This window comes from Primulina huaijiensis, chromosome 2 (genome assembly GCF_012295235.1).
Source record: "Primulina huaijiensis isolate GDHJ02 chromosome 2, ASM1229523v2, whole genome shotgun sequence".
Classification (NCBI taxonomy): Eukaryota; Viridiplantae; Streptophyta; class Magnoliopsida; order Lamiales; family Gesneriaceae; genus Primulina; species Primulina huaijiensis.
The window spans coordinates 26,137,749-26,159,140 of NC_133307.1; the positions used below are offsets into that span (position 1 = coordinate 26,137,749).

The following is a 21,392-nucleotide window of genomic DNA, read 5'->3' on the forward strand; positions in this document are numbered from 1 at the left end:
ATATATATAAGCTCATGCTGTGATATCCTCAATTTTCCTTGAGAAACAAACGGTAACTGTGTGCACGACTGAAAAGAATTATGATAACAACAAACCACCATTATTTGAAAATTTATTGAGAAAATAATTGGGTTTGATTTTCTTAATCGAAAGCTCTCTGAGATTTTTATTTTTATTATTTTTTTTTTTAAGAAAATGAGATGCTAGACTTTTAGAGATATATTTCAAACCAGTTTTCATCTCAACCAAATTTGATTATATAAATTGACTTTCTTTTAAATACATTTTTTTAAAATCAAACCATTTCTACATGTGTAATGTAAGAGTGTGATTTTTCTGAAAATATGATTACTTATTCTGATTTTTGTGCACTAGATGATTATGAACCAAAATGGTAAAAACATATTTTGAACATTATTGATTTACTGTTTAATATTGATTAGCGATATCATCTTTTGGAAAAGTAATATATAAAAAAACCGATATATTTTATGGAAAAATTAAAATTTTACTCTGATAAGTTTGTCTGTTTTTTTTGTCATTTAATTTTTCAATGTTTGGTATTTATCCAATAGCTTGTTTGTTTTTGTTTTTAGTATTTTTTTTGGTCTAAAACCATTAAATCCATCGGAAATTGATTATTTTGCATTGATATTCTCCTACGTTACTTATGTAATAAGAATAAAGTATATATTACACACATTAAATATACATAAATAAAAATAACGGGAAACAAATTTTTTTTTACTCTCATTTTGAAGTATTGATGGTTGTTTGCTTTTTTTTTTCCTTTCTTTTTGATGAGATAAATTTAAATTTTAGTATTACGAACTTAATTTTTGTCATATGTGTCACGTAAGAGTAAATCAGTGCAAAATAAATTATTTAATGGTTTCAACAAAAAAACAAAAAAATCCAAATTATTATATAAAAATCAAATTAATGGTTTCAACAAAAAAACAAAAAAATCCAAATTATTATATAAAAATCAAATTTTCACAAAATAAAAAATTAAAACTCAAAATAAATCAACTACCATACTAAAAGTATAATTTTCTCTATATTTAATATTATCATGAGAGACGTAACATAATGAACTATTCAGCCACTAACGTACTCGATCAGCACCTGATGGTTAAGAATTTAAATAAAATTCTTTCTGACTAATTAACGAATGAGTTATAAAATAAATCAAATCAGTACTATCAAAGGCCCTACATGACATGACACTTACGTCGATTTGAGATGCATGATCTGATTCGAATGTCGATTTGTATTTTTTTAATGTCAATTAATATAACCCTTGAGAATTGATTAATCTATATTATCAAAAATTAATAAAAATTGATCAAAAGACAAACATGGATCTTCCAATCATATTTGAATACCATGAGAGATTTTTTGAAAAACCTTCCGTGACTTGTAACGATATACATCATTTCATAAAATTTTTATTGATTTTATATAAAATATTTTAGACACATGTATATAAGTTAATTGCCATTCTTTTTATTTATTTATTACAACGAGGGTGAAATATTTTACTTTCACTTAAGTTAGAATCTCGACCTCTTCTACAATTGGAAACGATCAGATTTTCCAGAACTCCTGATTCTTCACTATTATTCTATTAACATGTAGGCATAACAATTGTTCGCATCGCTTAATATGATGCATGATTATTCTACGTTGTATGTGGAATATTTCTCATATATAATGTGGTCAAATGTTAAACTATAGATCATCAACTTATATATCAATTTTTTTAAAAATTGTGAAAGATTCACATGAGCTAATGATATTAGAATATATGAAAAAACACTCTTACAACATATATAAACTGACCCATGATGCATCATCAATGGCAAGTTGATTTCGATCTCATTAGCACCTTTCATGCCTTTCTAAATCCCAAATTCACCTTTCATGCTGCCCAATAATCTGATGAAAAAGACGTCCTTCATTCATGAATAATCATAAAAAATAAGGGACGATTCATCATTTGCTGTATATCTAAGAAAAAAAATGTAATATTGTTGACTGATATCATANCATATAATATATAACTCCGATATACACACACACAAAGACAACGATGCCTTGTGTTAGCCCTGATTTTCATCAAAATTCATTCAGAATCAAGCATGACGATGCTAAGCTATTCGACAAGCTTCTATCCAAGGACAGGTCGAAATCCGGCCCTTCTTTCAGAGTACTATACTATGGGGATGTTTCGGGTGCAGTTCCCTTCGTGTGGGAGACTTGTCCTGGTACCCCTAAGCACACTACCTTTCCCCACGATCTTAGCATCCCTCCTCTCACGCCTCCGCCCTCCTACTACGCTAGGAATTCGAACAGCAACTCGAAGAAAAAGTACTCCGGATCCAAGCTGGTGCTACACGCTTTACTAAAGAGAATGAATGCCATCAAGAAGAATTCCCACTCCACATATTCTTCTCCTTCCTCCCTCCCAAAATCTTCGTCTTCGAATTCTTGGTTTTCTGATTCAGGGATCACACCAGTTACTGCAGATCTTCACAAGCCAAGACGATTTTTGAGCTGGGTTTTCTAGAGGATTCCGACTTCCAGTTTTTGTTTAATTAAGGGATGATAAGAACTGTGATGAGCGTATTCGGGCTGGTGTTTACTCGGTGGATCTGCCTAAGCTATTTGCCTTACTATATTTTACTTAGTACTTTATTCGTGTCTTGAGTTGGTTTTGCTTTTCTTTCGCGCAGTTAGTTACTTCAGTTACTACGTACACATATCATGCTTCTATACTTATATATATATACAGCTCATATATTTGTACTGGTTCAAATTGTAACCTTGTCATGGAGTTGGATGAGTGGGAAATATATAGCCAGTTATTTTTGTCTTTCTTGAGCCAATAGCCGATATCTGCGGATTTTTTTTTTTTTTTTTTTTGGGCATCCTCCATTCATATTTAAGATTTTATTAATAATGGTTTTTTTAAATATAAAATTATAATTATCAAATTATAAAAGTTCATGACCACAAAATAAGAAATTTTTTTAAATAAAATCAGAAGCACAAAAACTATTAAGTCAAATTAAATAAAAACAAAAACTATTTAGAACAAATTTATTTCATATAAAAATTAATTAATAATATATTATTTGATTACATAAATAATATATTAATTTATTTGATTACATAAATAATATATTGTAAAAGAACACATATAGGGCATTGCTCCAATATATTAATAACACATGCAGGGATCAGCAATTGAGACACGATTAAAGTCTGAAGTAGTCAGTACCCGACATTAGTTCAATTATTGATAGATACTTTAATCCAATTATGTTTAATAACCCAACGTATAAAAGAAAAAAACCCAAAAAAATATAAATTTCAAACTTTACTAAATGATAAATCGTGACGACGAATATTCGAGTTTGTATTAGTCGAGCTGGATTGATCACTATGTTTTTCTCTTTTTTATGCGTTGGTTAATTTAATTTTGTTTATGGATTTTATGTTAATTTAAATGGTCTGATAAGTTGTTAATATATACATACTAATATTACTTAAAAAAATACTAACTTTGTTAATTCATAGTTTTAATAAACAAAGAATATGAAACCACATAATTATCATGAGGTGAAGAGTTGAATCATGAACAATAATTGAATATTCTGAATTTCAGTTTTTTGATTTGTTAAATTGTTAGGAAAAATCATTATTATTATTAGTAGTAATGATATTGTTATCGAAAGCCTCGGAGAGAGTTCGGGAATGGGGATAACATTCACATACTTGTCCACGACTTGCTTCGAGGATTTGAAAAATTCCCAAACCCATTCTATTTCGGGTTTTTTCTGTGTGGGCTCAAATTTGAGGGGAAAATTGTCATCACAACACTTAAAGAGGACAAAATGGAGATTACAATTTATTATAGGAATTAAAAAAAATAGGTTTCATATATAAAAACTGCTGGGTTGACCTTTTAAGAACACGTTCTTTCATAATAACAACAATAACAATGGATGTTTGGACAAACTTTATGTTATCATAAATTAATACCATGGGACAAGAATTAAATAAATCACAAAACCTTCAAGAAACTAATCAACAACATTAACCGGTTATAAGTACGTTCATATATTAAGTAGTTTAGTTCGCCCTCCTGCAATTTGATCGAATTTGGCCTTGATTACCCGTCAATGGCTGGATATTACCCATCTTGATCATTGATTTCGCGAAGTCCTCACCAAAATCATCAAGGTCCGAGCTGTACTCTTTCACAAGAGAATCGGTTTCACCTCCATTAAACAATGCTTGATCCGACTGCAACAACCCCTTCCTCAACGTCAAGTCACTAAAATATTTGGTGTCGAAATGGGCAGGCGTGGGATCCAAAGGAGCGAGGTTCGAATCGCCTCCAACACGAGGACAAATGGCTTGTAGCTGTCTCGCGAAGGTGGAATCAATATTTGTGTCGTTGTAAATGCGAGTTCTGAAGGCGCGGCACTGAGAGAATCCCAACGTGTGGCCACCGGAGAGCACGACTAGGTCTTTCACGTCTAGGCCTTGTTTCTTGAAATTGTCGATCAACTGGGGAAGATTCATGAATGGTGCCGGGATATCTGCATCTGCTGTAGTAATGCTTGCAGTGGTTGAATCTCTTCTTCCAAGTTCTACCTTCCAGTGTGACCCTCCGAGCTGCATGCATGCATGCATGATGAATCTGAATACAAATTGATCATTCTTTAAGATAATCGTTGATTCATATAATACTTACCGCAAAAACTGAGTCACGAGCTGCAACTGCCAAAACATCAGCACATGACACCACCGGACGTCCGCATACTCGGTCGACCTCCCACTTGATTCTATCGACCACTTCGAACCCTCTAGCCGAATTGTTGTTAGCCAATGAAAACTTTTCACTTGTGAAGCTTGATGTCGAGTCCAAAAGAATGGAACCGTCGCAACCCTGGAATACAATGAACATTTATATATTAACAAACAAACAAAACAATTACTTACTTGCATGCATAGATATGAATTATATCATACTTACATTGACAAAACAGTCGTGAAAATGCAGACGCAACAACGATGCGCCCATGCGCCTTTCTTGGCGCAGAGCCTCCAACACAACGGTTTTGATGGCTGGCAGAGCTTGTGGGCATACTTTATCATAGAAATTCGGATCAAGGGGGCCTGAAATCGCAATGGCTACAAAGGAAAACATAATTATGCCTCCAAGATACAAGCAGCTACGTGAAACCATTTTCATTGTTTCGGTTAAATGTATAAGTGTATAAGATTATGCGATAAATTTGTTAATGTTGCTGATTTGATCGAGTTGGGGCTATATATAGTTAGCATCTCAAGGATGGGAAAGATTTAAAAAATATTAATAGCTAGACTGGGACTATTCAAACTCACGGATTAATTACTAATATATATTCAAACTGATCCTTGGGAAACTTTCTCCTCTGACATTGTATCGATATTGCATGGCCTTTTGGTTGAATTAGCCAAGTAATAATGCTTTGTACAAATAAAATTATTGAATTTGAAAGAGACATATGTGTTACTTGTGGGATATATCCGATTGTTGGACAAATTTCGTCTACTCTGCTTCCTCTGTTTTGATGAGGTCAATAGAATTCACAAGCAAGTTACCTTCTTATATTTGTAAATTCATGTTAATTAAGCTACCAATCAACTTGACTCCAACTAGTTTAATTAACAAAGAAGAATCGCGAACACGTTAATAATAAAATATCTAGACTAGGCTAATTAATGATACACATTACGACTCCCTCTTGGTATTAACTGAGGTGTTCATAGATTAATAGGAAAAAAATGCAATTTTAGTTATGTAAATTGACATGTTTTTTATTTTTGTCTTGTAATTCGACAAAGTTTGATTTCATACATTAAATCGAATCTTTTATGCCCAAAGTCACTAAATCAATTGAATATTAATTATATATTGATTCTTCTACATGATACATGAGACATGAATTATGCTCATATTACTCAAATTATAATTAATTTGATAAAAAAATAAAGCAAAACGTACATCAATACATCAAAATAGGAGAATTTTTTTTGTTATCCCTTTATTTTTATTTATGTATATTTTATTGTGTGCAATACAAGCTTATTTTTTTCGCATAAGCCACATGAGAAATTATCATTATCAAATAACCAATATCAACTAGATTTTTTAGGGGAAAAACTGAGAAAAACAAAAAAAAAAGTCAAACTACTATATGAAAACCAAAATTTGACAAAATTACAATATTAAAACCTAAAACATACTAACTTATATTTCTAAAATTGCAATTTTCCCTTATTAATATATCAAGTGGATCTTTCCCCATGATTTTTTCAAACACCATGACGATCGATCCTATTTTAAAATTATGTGACATAACATTTATTATTGGAATCTTTGTAAGTTTTGGATGATCACTAATTCAATGTAAGGGATGTGAGAATAAATAAGAATCATTATTTGATGGAACTTTAGAGTAAATAATAATACAATTGGGGTACGTAGCTTTCATTAACTGTCATAAGCGATGTAATGGACTTAGATTAGATGCATAATTTCCACATAAAAATATTAAATTAAAGTTCTACCGTTAATCTACGCTATCACAAATTAATCGATGAAAATTAAACTCAATTGACTCGGATGATTGAAGTAATATATAAGTTCATCAATGATCTGATTATACTGTTCGAAAACATTGCAGCAAATCTTGAGAATTGGAATCTAACGATTATATCAAAGTATATGTTGAAAATTATTGAACTAATTAGTTGGTTATTTTTCTACTTACTGAATGAAATAGACTTTTTTTGGCATTTATGTGCTTCTGAATATATGATGTTTCCCATAAAATTTTAAATTAAAATGTTATAATCAATATTTATTTGATGATAATTTGTGTGGACCCTTTCCTGAGCATAATTTATTATAATTTCTTTGACAATTGTCTCAGACTTGGTTGGTTTAACTAATATTATTTGCGTGTACAGAATACATAATCATTCTATGAGCCAAAGTTGACCCGACAAAGTAAAACGCGTAGCTTTTTTTAATCTCCTTTTTCCTTTTCTTTTTCTTCCTATGAACAGTTGGAAACTTTAGGTGAAAGATCTGATACTTGTAATTTTAACACGCATATATGTGTGTAAAGTAGCGGAGTATGGATATAGCTCTATCCGAATTAGAATTTTAAACTCTAGAATTTTTTAATATTTTAAATTGATCTATCCGGACTAATATCACATTAATTTAAAATTATACAAAATTTAAGTATAAATTTTTTTAAAAAAAATTGGGCACTCGAAAGCTCGGGTCTGACCATGTGGCTCCGCCACTGTCTGTGTATATATATGTAATGCATGTAGGCGCACGCCTGCACTAAAATCTAGCGTATATCAACGACAGGAGAAGAATATATTTTTGGTATTTTAACTTGTATGGTTTTCATTTTGGTCTTGTTTTGGATGAGTTTATGGTCATAGTCTACTAATTTATATACATATATTTTTATATTTTTCAACGGATTTCTGATATAATATCAGAAAATGATAACATGACACCGAAAAATGAGTACGTGCCACAAGAAAATACTAACGTGTTCAATACTACGTCGGCAATCCGATGAAAAATGATTAAAATTAGAAAAATTACAATTTAGTGAACTAATTAAGACTACGAATTAACGATAATACGACATGTAAGTCGCATTATAAAAAAAAGTAATTTTACTGCACAAAACTATCATTAATTCATTTTAGTTGGGAAAATTACATTTCTGATCCTGTAATTTGTATTTTTTCTACTTTTAATCATGTTAACAATAAATTTTCATTTTTAATCATATAATTTGCATGTTTTTTTTTCATTTTTGGTCTATATTAACGGTGAGTTTGCATTTTTAGTCCGTTAACTTGTATGTTTTTTTTTTCCTTTTTGACCAGAGTCTGTCGTGTCTGTCAAAAATTACTTACGTAATAAACATGGATGTTGACATGAATTTTTTTGGAAGGAAACGGGATGGACTCCGATAAAATAAATGACAAAAAATAAGAAAAAATACAAGTTATAAGATTAAAATACAAATTCACCTTTAACATGACTAAATTTAAAATGAAAAAATATGCAAGTTACTGTACTAAAATTACAAATTCATTTTTGACGTGACAAAAACCGAAAAAATATAAATTACATACGTAAAAAGCCTTTTTTTAGTTTGGTTCGTTTTCGCCATTAGCTAGTGAAGTTGACAAATTTAAATCGCTTTCATTAAATATATATCGTCGCAGTAGATTAACTTTGATTCTTGCGACCGCTTTTATACTCTTTAACGTAAAATTAAATAAGAAGTACCAAAAAATATCCCTTCCCTAATATTCTTATTTTCGTGTATAATATATATAATGTTTACTGAGAAAATATTTAGTCTAACATGGTTATAATTTAATAAAAAAACTAATAATAATTTAGGAAAATTTGTATTTTTGATCTTATATATTTGTTTTTTTTTGTCATTTCGGCCCTTTATTAAAGTTGACAAAAAATAAAAACTATAGAATTGACATCGAAATTTGACAATATAGATCATAAAGCCACAAAAATAACGAAGGTATATTGCAAAAATTGTCCATAATTTAATATTGAAATTTAACATATATCTTTATATTGAGTCTGAAGGGGTCATAGTAAATAACGAGTAAAGGGAAAATAGTTGATGTGAACGTCCTTTAACTTAACATCAACATCAACTTTATTTTTTTTTTTAACAGAAACGATGAAGCAGGCAAGGGACAAAAATTTTGAGCTATTAGACCACAGAAAGTGGTCGCTTAAATCATGAATAAATAGAAATTCTTCTAATTGGTTCTCCTACAGTTTGCCCTGATCTGCCCATTGGATCCCGTCAATGGGCTAAGATTCGACATCTTGATCATAGCACTCGCGAAATCATTGAAGAAAGTAGCGGAGTTTGATGAGTAAGCGTTAACTTGAGCGTCGGTGGAGCCGTTGTTGAAGAGTTGCTGATCGGAATGGAGAAGCCCCTTCAAGGATACCAAATTCTTGAAGTAGTCGTTGTTAAATGCTGTCGGGCTAAGGGTATCCAACGGCGAAAGGTTGTTGTCTCCACCGCTGCTGGGGCAATTTGCTCTTAACGAGGTTGCGAACGAGGCGTTTATGTTGGCTTCATTGTAAAGTCTGGTCCTGAAAGTTGTGCATCTTGCCTGCCCAATTGTGTGAGACCCTGCACATATTTACGCAAGTATTTATAAGTTTAGATTTACGTACATACATATATATATACTTGCATCTGTGTGTGTGTGTGTGTGTGTGTGTTTGTGTGTGTGTGTGTGTGTGTGTATATATATATATTTACCTGAAAGGGCCACCATTTCCCTGGAAGTGAAGCCTTTGTTAGAGAAGGAAGAAATAAGTGCATTAAGATTCAAGCCAGGACCGGGAATTTGGCTGTTTGCGGCACTTAAACTTGCGGTGGTTGAGTCCCTTCTCCCGAGTGCAACGGACCAACTAGGGCCTTGCAGCTGGATCGACAAATAAATATATATTTCATGTCCATTAGATTAAATAAATCTTTTAGCAGTACTTTGATATGATAGATGATGGCAAAAAAATCGATAATCGAAGCCAATGTAATATTATTTTTATTTCGTAAGATTTTGGACATGTGAGTTAATATACTAACCGCTACGACGCTATCTCGTGCCGCAACAGCCAAAATATCAGCGCAAGAAACCACTTGAGGACAGGAACTTTCAACTTGAGTTTTAATGGTGTCGATCACATCAAATCCTCTTAACGAATTCACATTCGGACCGGCAGTCTTCTCTCCGGTAAAGTTCGCGGTATCATCCAGTAAAACCGATGCATCGCATCCCTGCATGCATGCAGTTTCAAATAATTAAAAATATTACACGCATGACATAGTTCGTTTGCTAAGGTAATTTGACTATAATAAGCTGTCATATGAAAATAGAGCTTGCATTGACAAAGCAATCGTGAAAATGGAGACGAAGCAAGGATGCGCCCATGCGAGCCTCTGTGTTCACCGCCGAGGTTACGGCTGTCTTAATAATAGAGAGGAGATTAGGACATGTTGAAGAGTAGAAATTCGCGGACAGCTGCCCGCTACATGCTCCCGTTAGGAGGAGTAGAATTAGGATTGAAAAATAGGAATTAATCTTTGTAGCCACCATGATTAAATACAGTAATTGTATCACAGAAACGGAGACTTTAATTTTATGTTTCTGTCGACAATTATCGTGTTGTTATGGTTCATTAGTCACTTGCTACTACACATATTTATAGTTGGCCATAGGTGTGTTAGTGTGTAGTGTTCCAATGCCAATACTACGTCAAGATTTCCACATGGAAATGGATTATTCAAAAGATTCATCCGTGACAGCGAAAGCCAACAACTTTGTGTTCCATCTGGTCTCTATAACAGAACACACTAGCTAGGATTAGGGCCTTTGAAATTTTTAATATTTCAACCATCATAACTTGATCAAGAAAAAGATTGATTCATATATATGAAGTCGCCAGGGCATCACATCATATCGTTGTTGATTATTAATTCGGAAACACGCATAAAAAATTTTGTGATTTATTTATATATGTCCGCTTCAATTACATATCGATGCTATATTTGTCATATAACAATTTATTGGACTAGAATTTATTTTGTAAACTTACTAGATTAAAAATTATTAAATGCATATAGTGTTAACTCGACATCTGAAAATGATGATGTGACACCAGAATTGCTGACCTACGCTGGACATAAAAAGACTAAAAAGTAAGTGCCAATAAAGATTAACTTACTGAAAACTGAAACTTGAAAAAACTAATTGATAGCACTCCAAATTAAGGACAATAATTGTGTTAGAGATTTAAGACCATGCATGATATTATCATTGATCATAATTATTTTTCTTTAACATTAAGTAACATTGAAAAGATCAAATCAATTCAATTGTAATCACTAACGAAAAGTAGGTTCCAACAAATCCTCTAGAAAAGGGATCTTTTCATGTTCGGTAAGTCATATGTTGAACTTTAGAAACTACAAAGTCGGATTATTTGACAATTTTGGAATGTCGTTTTATTAAAAATTTAAGAAACACGGTTTTGCAATAATTAATTAATTGGAAAAAGCATGCATGAATTTTCATGGTTGAGCCCACACGCTAATTCGTCTTCTTCTTAGCACCTGCACCTACCTCCAATATTCTCGTTAGCTAGCTTTTGGGTGGGCTGTGGGGATCGTAGGATAAAGTTTAATTCTAAGATTACTTTCATCAATTCCATTAGTTAAGAAATGCAATTTTAAACTTAACTTTCCCGACAATACCTATTTTCTTTTTCACACTATCCTCGTGTTTTTTCTCCTACAACTATCCCAATATATATTCTATAATTTTTTTTCTCTAAATATCCTTTTTTTTTTCCAAAGTTTCATGTAAATGAAATGTGAATTTGAATATTAACTTTTCCACATGAATAAATTATTTTTAGATTTTACTATTATATTTTTATATTATATATCAATGCACAAGGCCGTCCTCTGTATAGTAAAATATCGATAACAATTATTTAATGTGATATACATGTATGTATACATAAATACATATTTTTTAAGCACAAACCACTTTTATATGAAATAAATCAATTGTTGTAGTTGTTGCACGTTGCATAACATATTGTATTTTTTTTAACTTTTAAAATAAGTTTATATAATATTTAATAGTTATAACGTCTGAAACCTGGACTCACGTGTCATCCACAAGCCGATGAAACCTCCATGCACGAGCAAGAAATCATTGGGAGAGGTCCAAAATCCCAAGTCATCATGGCCCCTCGAATAATATAACTCGAGAATATCGGCCTTACGACAATCTTTATTTTTCGGTTTAATTTCTTATGACATTATGTACCAGGAAATACTTTTTTTGGGTTATTTTAAAATCAATAAAACACTAAAATATTCTTCCATTATCAATTGGTACTAAAGGTTTATCGAAATTAATTAATCCGACAATCCAATTAACTTCACTGCTCGCTCAATTACATACTTGCAAGACTTTCTTTTTGTTAATTAGTTTTCCACACACACAAATATATTGTATGTACAAATCTAATAAGAAACCAAAGGTTAATACAATTAATTAATGTACACTGATGTAGACAATCTCAATGCTGTTCATGTAAATTAATTTGTTGACCGTTGATTATTAGTCATTTAATAATTTATAATAACCATGTTCACATATACCACATCTTTAATCACAATATCTCTCTTTTTTTCCTCTCTTTAACAATTATTATATAGGTCGAGCATTTGTTGTTTTATCAAAACCTATAGTTAGATGTAATTGTGCAACTCGAATATTTTTAAATCGTACAACAGTCGATTACTCTATCCAGCACGAATAATTATAGTACCCGATCTCAATAATTGTACTTATTGTAATCAATGAGAAACGAACTCGTAACATGGCTCTGATTAATAACTGTAGGAATAACCGACTGCCGTTTTACCAAAAATTTTAGATTGTGGTAACGGTGCAATTCGGATATTTTTAAACCAGATAATAACTCAAGAATCACGTTTTGATTGTTCTATTACAAGGATAATTATTGCATCCAACTAATGAGAAGGACGTTGGTGTAAAACTATTTATCTAATGGTCCTTTGAATATTTATTTTGGACCCTTTCTAGCATTTCAACGTATAACCATATGCATGGTCGTATATTGCAGCTCGATTGGTTGGTCATGTTCTAAATTTTGTTAAAAATGAAAATAAAACAAAATAAAGAACTTAAAGAAGTCAATTTTTTATTGGAGAAAAAAAGGTTTAGGATTAAAATTTTATTGCTAACTTTGACCTTTATGTTTGTTTACTTGTTCTTTTGCGTGTTTGAAGTTCCAAGTCCAAGAGATTTTTTTGATTCATTAATCACACAAAAAATTCAATGTATACACAATCGAAGCAATTCAACCCAAAACCTAACTACATAATACATATTTTTATATAAGATTTAGTCAAAAATCTCAAACTTAAATCCTCTATATTTATATTTTTAGAACCTTCAAAAACCTTGCATTCCAAATTCAATTATTAAATATATATTTGGAAACACTTTTTCCCTTTGAACACATTTGTATATAATTTCAATCATTTATTTGGAAAATCAATGATTGTATCTTTTTTTTATCCTTGGGATATTAACTTTGATCTTTTGGGTACATGTTGGAGTTATATTGACGAATCCTGGTAAATTTTTCATAATTTTATTCATAGAGTTATTCATAAGTATACGTATAGGTATTTTCGAAATTATATTTTAGTTTTAGCATATTCTTTCTATTAAAATAATGAAATATAAGTTGTTGGAAAAATCTAATCGGGTTTACATACTTCAATAGCAAATATACAGTACTATATATAATACTTGAGTCATAATAGAAACAAATATTCTCTTGGAGTATTTTTAGAATCTCCAACATGCCATTCTTTCTTCTTTTTAGCCCCATATTTCTTTCTTCTTCTTTTTGCATCAAAAATTAAATTTATGTGGAAAAAATCTAAAAACTTATTCAAAATAAAAAAAAATAATTTTTTTTTATCAGAGAAGAAGCATTATTCAAATTAGCATAGTAGAAATATCAGTAAATGCTTTATTCGTAATAATAATGGTGACGGAAGAAACAATTGAAATATGGAAAATGTGAAACAAGAAAATCCAATCAGAGTTAATATATATTGAAAGCTCGATCGCTCTACAAATTAAAAATGATAATGAAGAAGTCACGCAACCTTCATCCGGAATTTCCAAAGAAATAAATGTTAATATATATTGAAAACTTGATCGATCTACAAATTAAATGTGTTTGGTACTGGTTTAATTTCTAGTCGACATGTCTCATAAATATAGATTTTAAGTAAAAGATAATAGGAGCAACATCCTTAAATTTTTTTGTTTGTTTTTGTTTTTATTATTTATTTATTTTTGTGAAAGCAGCGCGGGGTGGGAAAAAATACCGAATTTTCGGTATACCGAGATTACCGTACCGAAAAAATACCGAATTTACTGAATTTTCGGTATACCGAAGATTTCGGTACGGTACGGTAACAATACCGAATTTGTCACGCCCCGAAACTCGGGATTGACACCGGCGTCGTTTAACAATCACACAATTGAAAACAACAAGCCTTTGTAGCACAGTTTAAACCGAAACCAGTTTATAATTCATAATTCAAACGAAATAAGCATTGTCTTTACAATACCGAAATCCAAAATAACAGAGTTTAGTGCGGAAACGTAAAACTACATAATAATAAACTTAAACTTGATCTAATTTCTTGAAATTCACCATCCCCAGAACTGCTCGGATTCTTCCTCCTCGATTTCTTCTTCAAACTTATCTGGGAGGGGTTGTAAGGAGGGTGAGTATTTGGGAATACTCAGCAAGTGGGGGAAAATCGAATACAATACAAACAACATGCATAACTTTCGAAAATAGAACTTGACTCGCATAATATTTTTCATATCACATGCATAAACACTTTACCAAGCACTGAGATTTATCTACTTTCTATGGTTTACTGACGTCAGTCCCTAATTTTTACTCCTCTAAGGGGACGAGGCCGTATAGCGGTTATCTCCCCCACCGCGTAAGGGTACGTCATGGTTGGGATTCCCACCCATATACAGTCGACTCCTCACAGTGCTTTGAAAAAAAAACCGTATGACAATTCGACACAAGAAATGGAGTAGGAAAATATTTGTACTCGACTATTTTTTTAAAAAACGAAAATCACATATGCACAAAATTCGAAATTTTAAACCTTTAAAACAGCCCACTTACAGTATTTTAATTTGCTAAAAACGTAGGTGTTTGGCTTCGAGAATTGGATCGCTTCTTGCTCTTGCTCGAACAGCGCCTCGGCTTCGACTTTTGGTCTAACTTCGGGACGATTTTTGAGTAGAACTTCGGATAGGACAAAGTGCTGAAATTTCGAAAATTTTAGCTCTAGGATTTCGAAATTTGGGGGTGGAGAATGAGTAGGGATGGTGTGGTATTTATAGGTGAAGGAGAGGGATCTAAATTTGGCACTAGAATCCTACCAAAAGTTGCTCCAAATCTCTCAAAATTTGGCTCTAATCCCCTTGCTTAATTTCGAAAATATGGTTCCCTAATTAGTGAGATTTCTTGATCTCATGGCCCTTGATTTGGCTTGAGAATATGGTGGCTAGATCCAACGGTTTTGGTGCAAAGTTTTGATGATCTCCTTCCAAATAACCAAGCATCTAATCCTCACAAAAATCTTGTATATTCCCTTGCATATTTTCGAAAATATGCATGCCATATTGTAGGTATTCTTTACTTGGTGACCAAGACTCCAACAATTAAATATCTCTTCATATGTATATCTTGGTATTTATTAAAATAATCAAGTCTTACAATTTCCTTGCAAATATTAATTACATTAGTGTGAGATTTTCGGTTCTCACATCCCTCCCTCCTTATGGGAAGTTTCGTCCTCGAAACTGGAGTTGGCTTGGTCTTCAAATAGGTAGGGATATTCCTTTCGCATCTTCTCCTCAACTTCCCAAGTTGCTTCTCGCTCGGTGTGGTTGGACCACTGCACTTTGACATAGGGAATGATGCGTCTTCTGAGGACTTGTTCCTTGGCGTCCACGATTCTGATAGGAACTTCTTCGTATTTCAGTCTTTCTCCCAAGTTTCCTTCGGTCAAGAGTGGTCCTACTTCCAATACGTGACTTGGGTTTGGAATGTACCTCCTCAGTTGGGACACGTGGAACACGTTGTGGATTCTTGACATGTTTGGTGGCAGTGCCAGCCTGCATGCTAGCGTGCCTACTTTTTCCAAGATTTCGAATGGTCCAACATATCGAGGGTTCAGTTTCCCTGTCTTACTGAATCGGACAACTCCTCTCATAGGCGAGACTTTCACATAAGCCTTCTCGCCCACGTTGAACTCTACAGGCCTTCTTTTAAGATCTGCCCAACTCTTCTGTCGGTCTTGAGCTGCCTTGAGCTTTTCTCGGACAATTTTAACCTTGTCCACTGTCATCTGTACTAGCTCGGGTCCCACCACGGCTTTCTCTCCCACTTCATCCCAGTAAAGTGGTGATCGACATTTCCTTCCATAGAGAGCTTCGTATGGAGCCATTCCGATGCTGCTGTGATAGCTGTTGTTGTAAGCGAACTCAATTAAGGGTAAATGAGTGCTCCAGTTGCTACTGAATTCTAGAGCGCATGCTCGCAGCATATCTTCTAATGTTTGGATGGTTCTCTCCGTTTGCCCATCGGTTTGAGGATGATAGGCCGTACTTAGGGTCACTTTCGTTCCCATGGCCTCCTGAAAGCTCTTCCAAAAACGCGAGACGAACCTCGGATCTCTATCGGATAGAATGCTCACTGGCACTCCATGCAGTCTCACGATGTTGTCCATGTATAGTGAAGCCAACTTGTCAAGATTGTAATTCATGCGGACGGGTAGGAAATGCGCAGTCTTTGTGAGTCTGTCCACGATCACCCATATACCGTCGTGACTTTGCCTAGACTTTGGCAATCCTACCACGAAGTCCATGGAAATGTGCTCCCACTTCCACTCGGGAATTTCCAGAGGTTGCAGTAATCCTCCAGGTCGCTGGTGTTCTGCTTTGACCTGCTGGCATACCTGACATCTAGAGACGAATTCAGCTACATCTCTTTTCATGCCATTCCACCAGAAACTACTCTTGAGGTCCCTGTACATTTTCGTACTGCCTGGATGGACTGAGAATTTCGACTTGTGCGCCTCTGCCATTATCTCTTGGCGAAGGTGGTCGCTGTCGGGCACACACAGTCTTCCTTTCATCCACAAGATTCCCTTGTCATCGATATGGTGGTCTTGAGATTTTCCTTCTCTGACTTGATCCTTAAGTTTGATCAGTGTCGGGTCTTGATCTTGGTTTAACTTGACGGTCTCCCGTAGGTATGGTTGGGCCGAGAGGGAGGCCAGAGTCACCTTGCCTGGGCCCTTCCTACTTAGCGCATCAGCCACCCTGTTTGCCTTACCCGGATGGTAGCTTATGGTCAAGTCATAATCTTTCAGAAGTTCGATCCATCGCCTTTGCCTCATGTTAAGTTCCTTTTGGGTGAACAAGTACTTGAGGCTCTGATGGTCTGTGAAGATTTCACACTTAGCACCATAGAGGTAGTGCCTCCAAATCTTTAAGGCGAAGACAACCGCTGCTAGTTCCAGATCATGCGTAGGGTAGTTCTGCTCGTGCGGTTTCAACTGCCTTGATGCGTAGGCGATTACCCTTCCTTCTTGCATGAGCACGCATCCTAGACCTTCCTTGGATGCGTCACTGTAGATAGTGAAATCCTTATTTTCTGCGGGCAATATCAATACTGGTGTGGATGCGAGTTTCTCTTTTAATGTCTGGAAACTCTTCTCACAATTTTCATCCCAACTGAACTTAGAATTCTTCTGTGTGAGCTTTGTCAGTGGTACGGCTATCGAGGAGAACCCTTCGACAAACTTCCGATAGTAACCTGCCAATCCCAGAAAGCTTCTGATGTCGGTGGCGTTCTTAGGTTTCGGCCACTCGGTAATTGCCTCTACTTTCCTTGGATCCACTGATACTCCTGCTCTCGAGATCACGTGTCCTAAAAATGACACATTCCTTAGCCAGAATTCGCACTTGCTAAACTTAGCATAGAGTTTATTTTCTCTTAAGGTTTGCAGAGCAAGGTGAAGGTGCTCTTCGTGGCTCGTCTCGTCAGGGGAATAGACGAGGATATCGTCGATGAATACCACTATAAACTGATCCAGGAATGGCTTGAATACTCTGTTCATGAGATCCATGAACGCTGCCGGTGCGTTGGTCAGACCAAAAGGCATCACTGTGAATTCATAATGCCCATATCTGGTTCGAAAGGCTGTTTTGGGGATATCTTCTGTCCTGACCTTCAACTGGTGGTATCCTGTCCTCAAATCCAGTTTAGAGAAGACGGCGGCTCCTTTAAGCTGATCAAACAGGTCGTCTATCCGAGGCAGAGGGTATTTGTTCTTGATTGTGATCTTGTTCAGTTCTCTGTAATCGATGCACAATCTCATACTCCCATCTTTCTTCTTCACGAAGAGTACTGGAGCTCCCCACGGGGACACACTCGGTCGAATTTGCCTTTTATCTAGCAATTCTTGGAGTTGTTCTTTCAGCTCCTTGAGTTCGGCTGGTGCCATTCTGTAGGGTGCCTTAGAGATTGGTGCAGCACCGGGAACCAGAGTGATCTCGAACTCCACTTCGCGGTTTGGGACCATCCCCGAGAGCTCTTCGGGAAAAACATCTGGGAACTCCCTCACTATCGGGATGTCTTCCAGTTTCAGCTCGACTTCTTCTTTTATTTCACTGACCATTGCTAGGTAGATGTCTTCTCCGGTTTTCATGGCTCTCCAAGCTTGAGATGCGGAAAGCAGCGATTTCCGTTCCTTGGATTTACCGTGAAACACGACTTCTTCCTGATCTGGGGTTCGGAGTGTGACTCTCTTTCCTTTACAATCTACCATCGCACTGTTTCTTGCTAACCAATCCATTCCTAAGATTACGTCGAAATCGACCATGATCAACTGTATCAAGTCGGCGCTAAAAGTCTGGTTACCCATACTGATTTTACAATCTCTGTAAATCTCATCAGTTTCAATGGCTCTACTCGTAGGTGTGGCTATTCGGAAAGGTTCAGTTAGCTTATCGGGCTTACGTCCTAACTTCTTAGCAAACCTCTTAGACATAAAGGAATGGGTAGCACCACAGTCAAATAATGCATAGGCAGGCACTGATTGAATTAGAATGGTACCTGACACGACTTCAGTTGCGTCGTTGGCCTCTTCCTGAGTCATGGCAAAGACTCTGGCATTAGGTTTGTCCTCCTTTGGTTTACTAGGGCCTGTTCCCGCATTTGGCCCAGTTCCTCTGTTCGGCCCTGCTGGTCGGTTGGCGGCGGTGGGACACTCTGCAACTCTGTGCCCCGATTTTCCACATCCAAAGCATACACCGCTAGCCCTTCGGCATTCCCCGGAGTGTTTGAAACCACATGTTGGGCATGGCTTGAGTCCTTGATAGTTAGTGGCGGGGGATTGCCCTACAGATGGTCCACCGGACTGGTTAGGCTTCTTGAACGACTGACTGCCATGAGAGAACTGATTATTCATAGGCCTTTTGTTCTTATTCTCTTTCTCTCTGCGTTGGATATCAGTTTCAGCTCGGATAGCCGCGCCCATCAAGTCTGAAAAGTTCGCTGGCTGATAGACTGCTAAAGCCGACTGGATTCTGCTGTTTAGTCCCTTCTTGTAGCGGTGTAATTTCAGAACTTCATCCGCCATAATCGCTGGAGCATATGATCCTAGGGCATTGAACTGGGAGGTGTATTCCACAACTGACATGTCTGGAGCTTGACTGAAATTTTCAAACTCGCTCAGTTTCTGCAGTCTGACCTCGGCGGGATAATACTGTTTCAGAAAAGCTTCTCTAAAATGCTGCCAAGTGACTGGTCCTGCAGCTGTCATGGCTGGTGAGATTGCTTCCCACCACTTGCCTGCTCTATCCTCCAAGAAAGGCACAACCACATCCACTTTCAGTACCTCAGGAACTTCCAACAGTCGCAACTGAGTCTCCACGCTTTTCAGCCAACTCTGGCTAACTTCAGGGTCGGCGGTGCCACTAAAAGTTGGACACCTGTTCTTGCGCAGTGATTCATAGTGGAATTTGACTCCGTGCTGTGGTGGAGGTGGTGGTGGTTGATTGGCGTTCGGGTTCACTAACCCTTGAAGTGTCGTTGCCACGATCGTGGCTATGGCCATCAGGTCGGCCTGGTTAAGACTGAAACCAGGCGGTGGTCCATTGTCCTCTTCACTGGCATTGTTGTTGTTTGCGTAACGGGGGTTGCGGTTTTGCCTTGGTGGTCTACCGGCCATTTCCTACAATTAAACGATTCTAAGAATTTGATGTGCATAGCGACAAGATTGAATAAATAAGTTATGCTGGAACAACTGAAGTTAATAAACGTAACTTTTATTGATTTTTGAATGTAGATGAACAACTGAATGAAACAAGTAATACTGAATCCAACAAAGCGTACTGAAAGAAATAATGTAGCAACAATGAGAAAGTAAAACTCCTAATAATAATGAATGGTCACTAAGATAGTCTAATCATCTATCTCTCCATCTCCTACTGCAGCTATCGGCTCATTTATCTCAATAGGCTCCTCCCCTTCCGGTTCCTCCTCTGGCTCTTCCTCTTGAAGTACCTCCACCATATGCGTAAGCTGGGCGTTCTCCTCCGTGAGCTGGGCCACTTGTGCCTTAAGTTCCTGTCTCTCCGCATCAGCCACGTCCATCTCGTCATTCCAATGCTGCTGATACTGTAGATGGTACTGTTTCTTCTGCTTGATTTGCTCCTTTAGAGCTTCAACTTGCTGGACCAGACGTTGATTCACATAGGCCAGGCTATTCATGGCATCACCTGAATTTTCCAGTCTCCTCTTACCTTTGGCATTCTGCTGTTTCTCTTCCTCCAATTCCTTGCGATAACGCTCGACATCCTCTCGTAACTTTCCATGTTGATACTTGCACTGTTCTATGACATCTCTGAGGTCCATGTTATCACTCCTAACTAGCTCACCCTGATAGATCGACTGGGTAAGGCGGACATGGATCTCATCTTTCTCAGCGGTTAGAAGCTCGACCTCTCTCTTTCTCTCACTCAGTCTAGCTCTAAGTCGCTGAATCTGACGGGACTGAAAGTGAAGGGCAAGCTCCTTCATACGGATGGCAGCTTGGGCACGGGTGCGGGGTCGCATAGGAGTAGACGGAGCCATTTCCTGAAATCAAAAAATGGAAATGCTCAGAATCGACAATAGGCAATATCTAACAAGGGGCAATATATGAAATTTTCGGAAATACACAAATACATATTTTTTTTTTTCCAAAAATGGAAAGTTGGGATTTTGACACATGAGTTCGAAGCATATGTCGAGAGGATTCCGGGACAATCGACGGAATCGAATTCGGAATTTCCTATGAGAAGTTATAGGGTTTACAAATATTTCCTAAAACGGCAAAAACGACGTTTCGGAGGCCTAAACGAAGGAATTTCGCGATTTCAGCCCCTACCTCACGACTTTAGGGTGGTGACTATCGTTCGTTGGGCCGTTTCGGAGGGGATAGCGTCGGCCTCGAGTAAAAATTCGTCCGAAAATTTTTTTAGGGTTTTTTTTTTTTTTTTTTTTTTTTTTTTTTTTTTTTTTTTTTTTT

The 21,392-nt window shown here is 35.8% G+C and overlaps 2 protein-coding genes across 2 annotated transcripts; both read right to left on the bottom strand.

Annotated features, from left to right (window-relative positions):
- Positions 1 to 3,948: 3,948 nt before the first annotated feature.
- Positions 3,949 to 5,299, bottom strand: LOC140960772 (peroxidase RIP1-like). The gene is made up of 3 exons (XM_073419046.1): positions 5,051 to 5,299; positions 4,769 to 4,963; positions 3,949 to 4,689 (listed from the first exon to the last, which is right to left on the bottom strand). Exons 1-3 carry the CDS (start codon positions 5,267 to 5,269, stop codon positions 4,141 to 4,143), a joined length of 963 nt encoding a protein of 320 aa, XP_073275147.1. The 5' UTR covers positions 5,270 to 5,299; the 3' UTR covers positions 3,949 to 4,140.
- A 3,370-nt stretch (positions 5,300 to 8,669) lies between these two features.
- LOC140971047 (cationic peroxidase 1-like) lies at positions 8,670 to 10,335 on the bottom strand. Its single transcript, XM_073433100.1, has 4 exons — positions 10,039 to 10,335; positions 9,741 to 9,932; positions 9,414 to 9,579; positions 8,670 to 9,281 (listed from the first exon to the last, which is right to left on the bottom strand). Exons 1-4 carry the CDS (start codon positions 10,249 to 10,251, stop codon positions 8,896 to 8,898), a joined length of 957 nt encoding a protein of 318 aa, XP_073289201.1. The 5' UTR covers positions 10,252 to 10,335; the 3' UTR covers positions 8,670 to 8,895.
- Between the last annotated feature and the right edge of the window lie 11,057 nt (positions 10,336 to 21,392).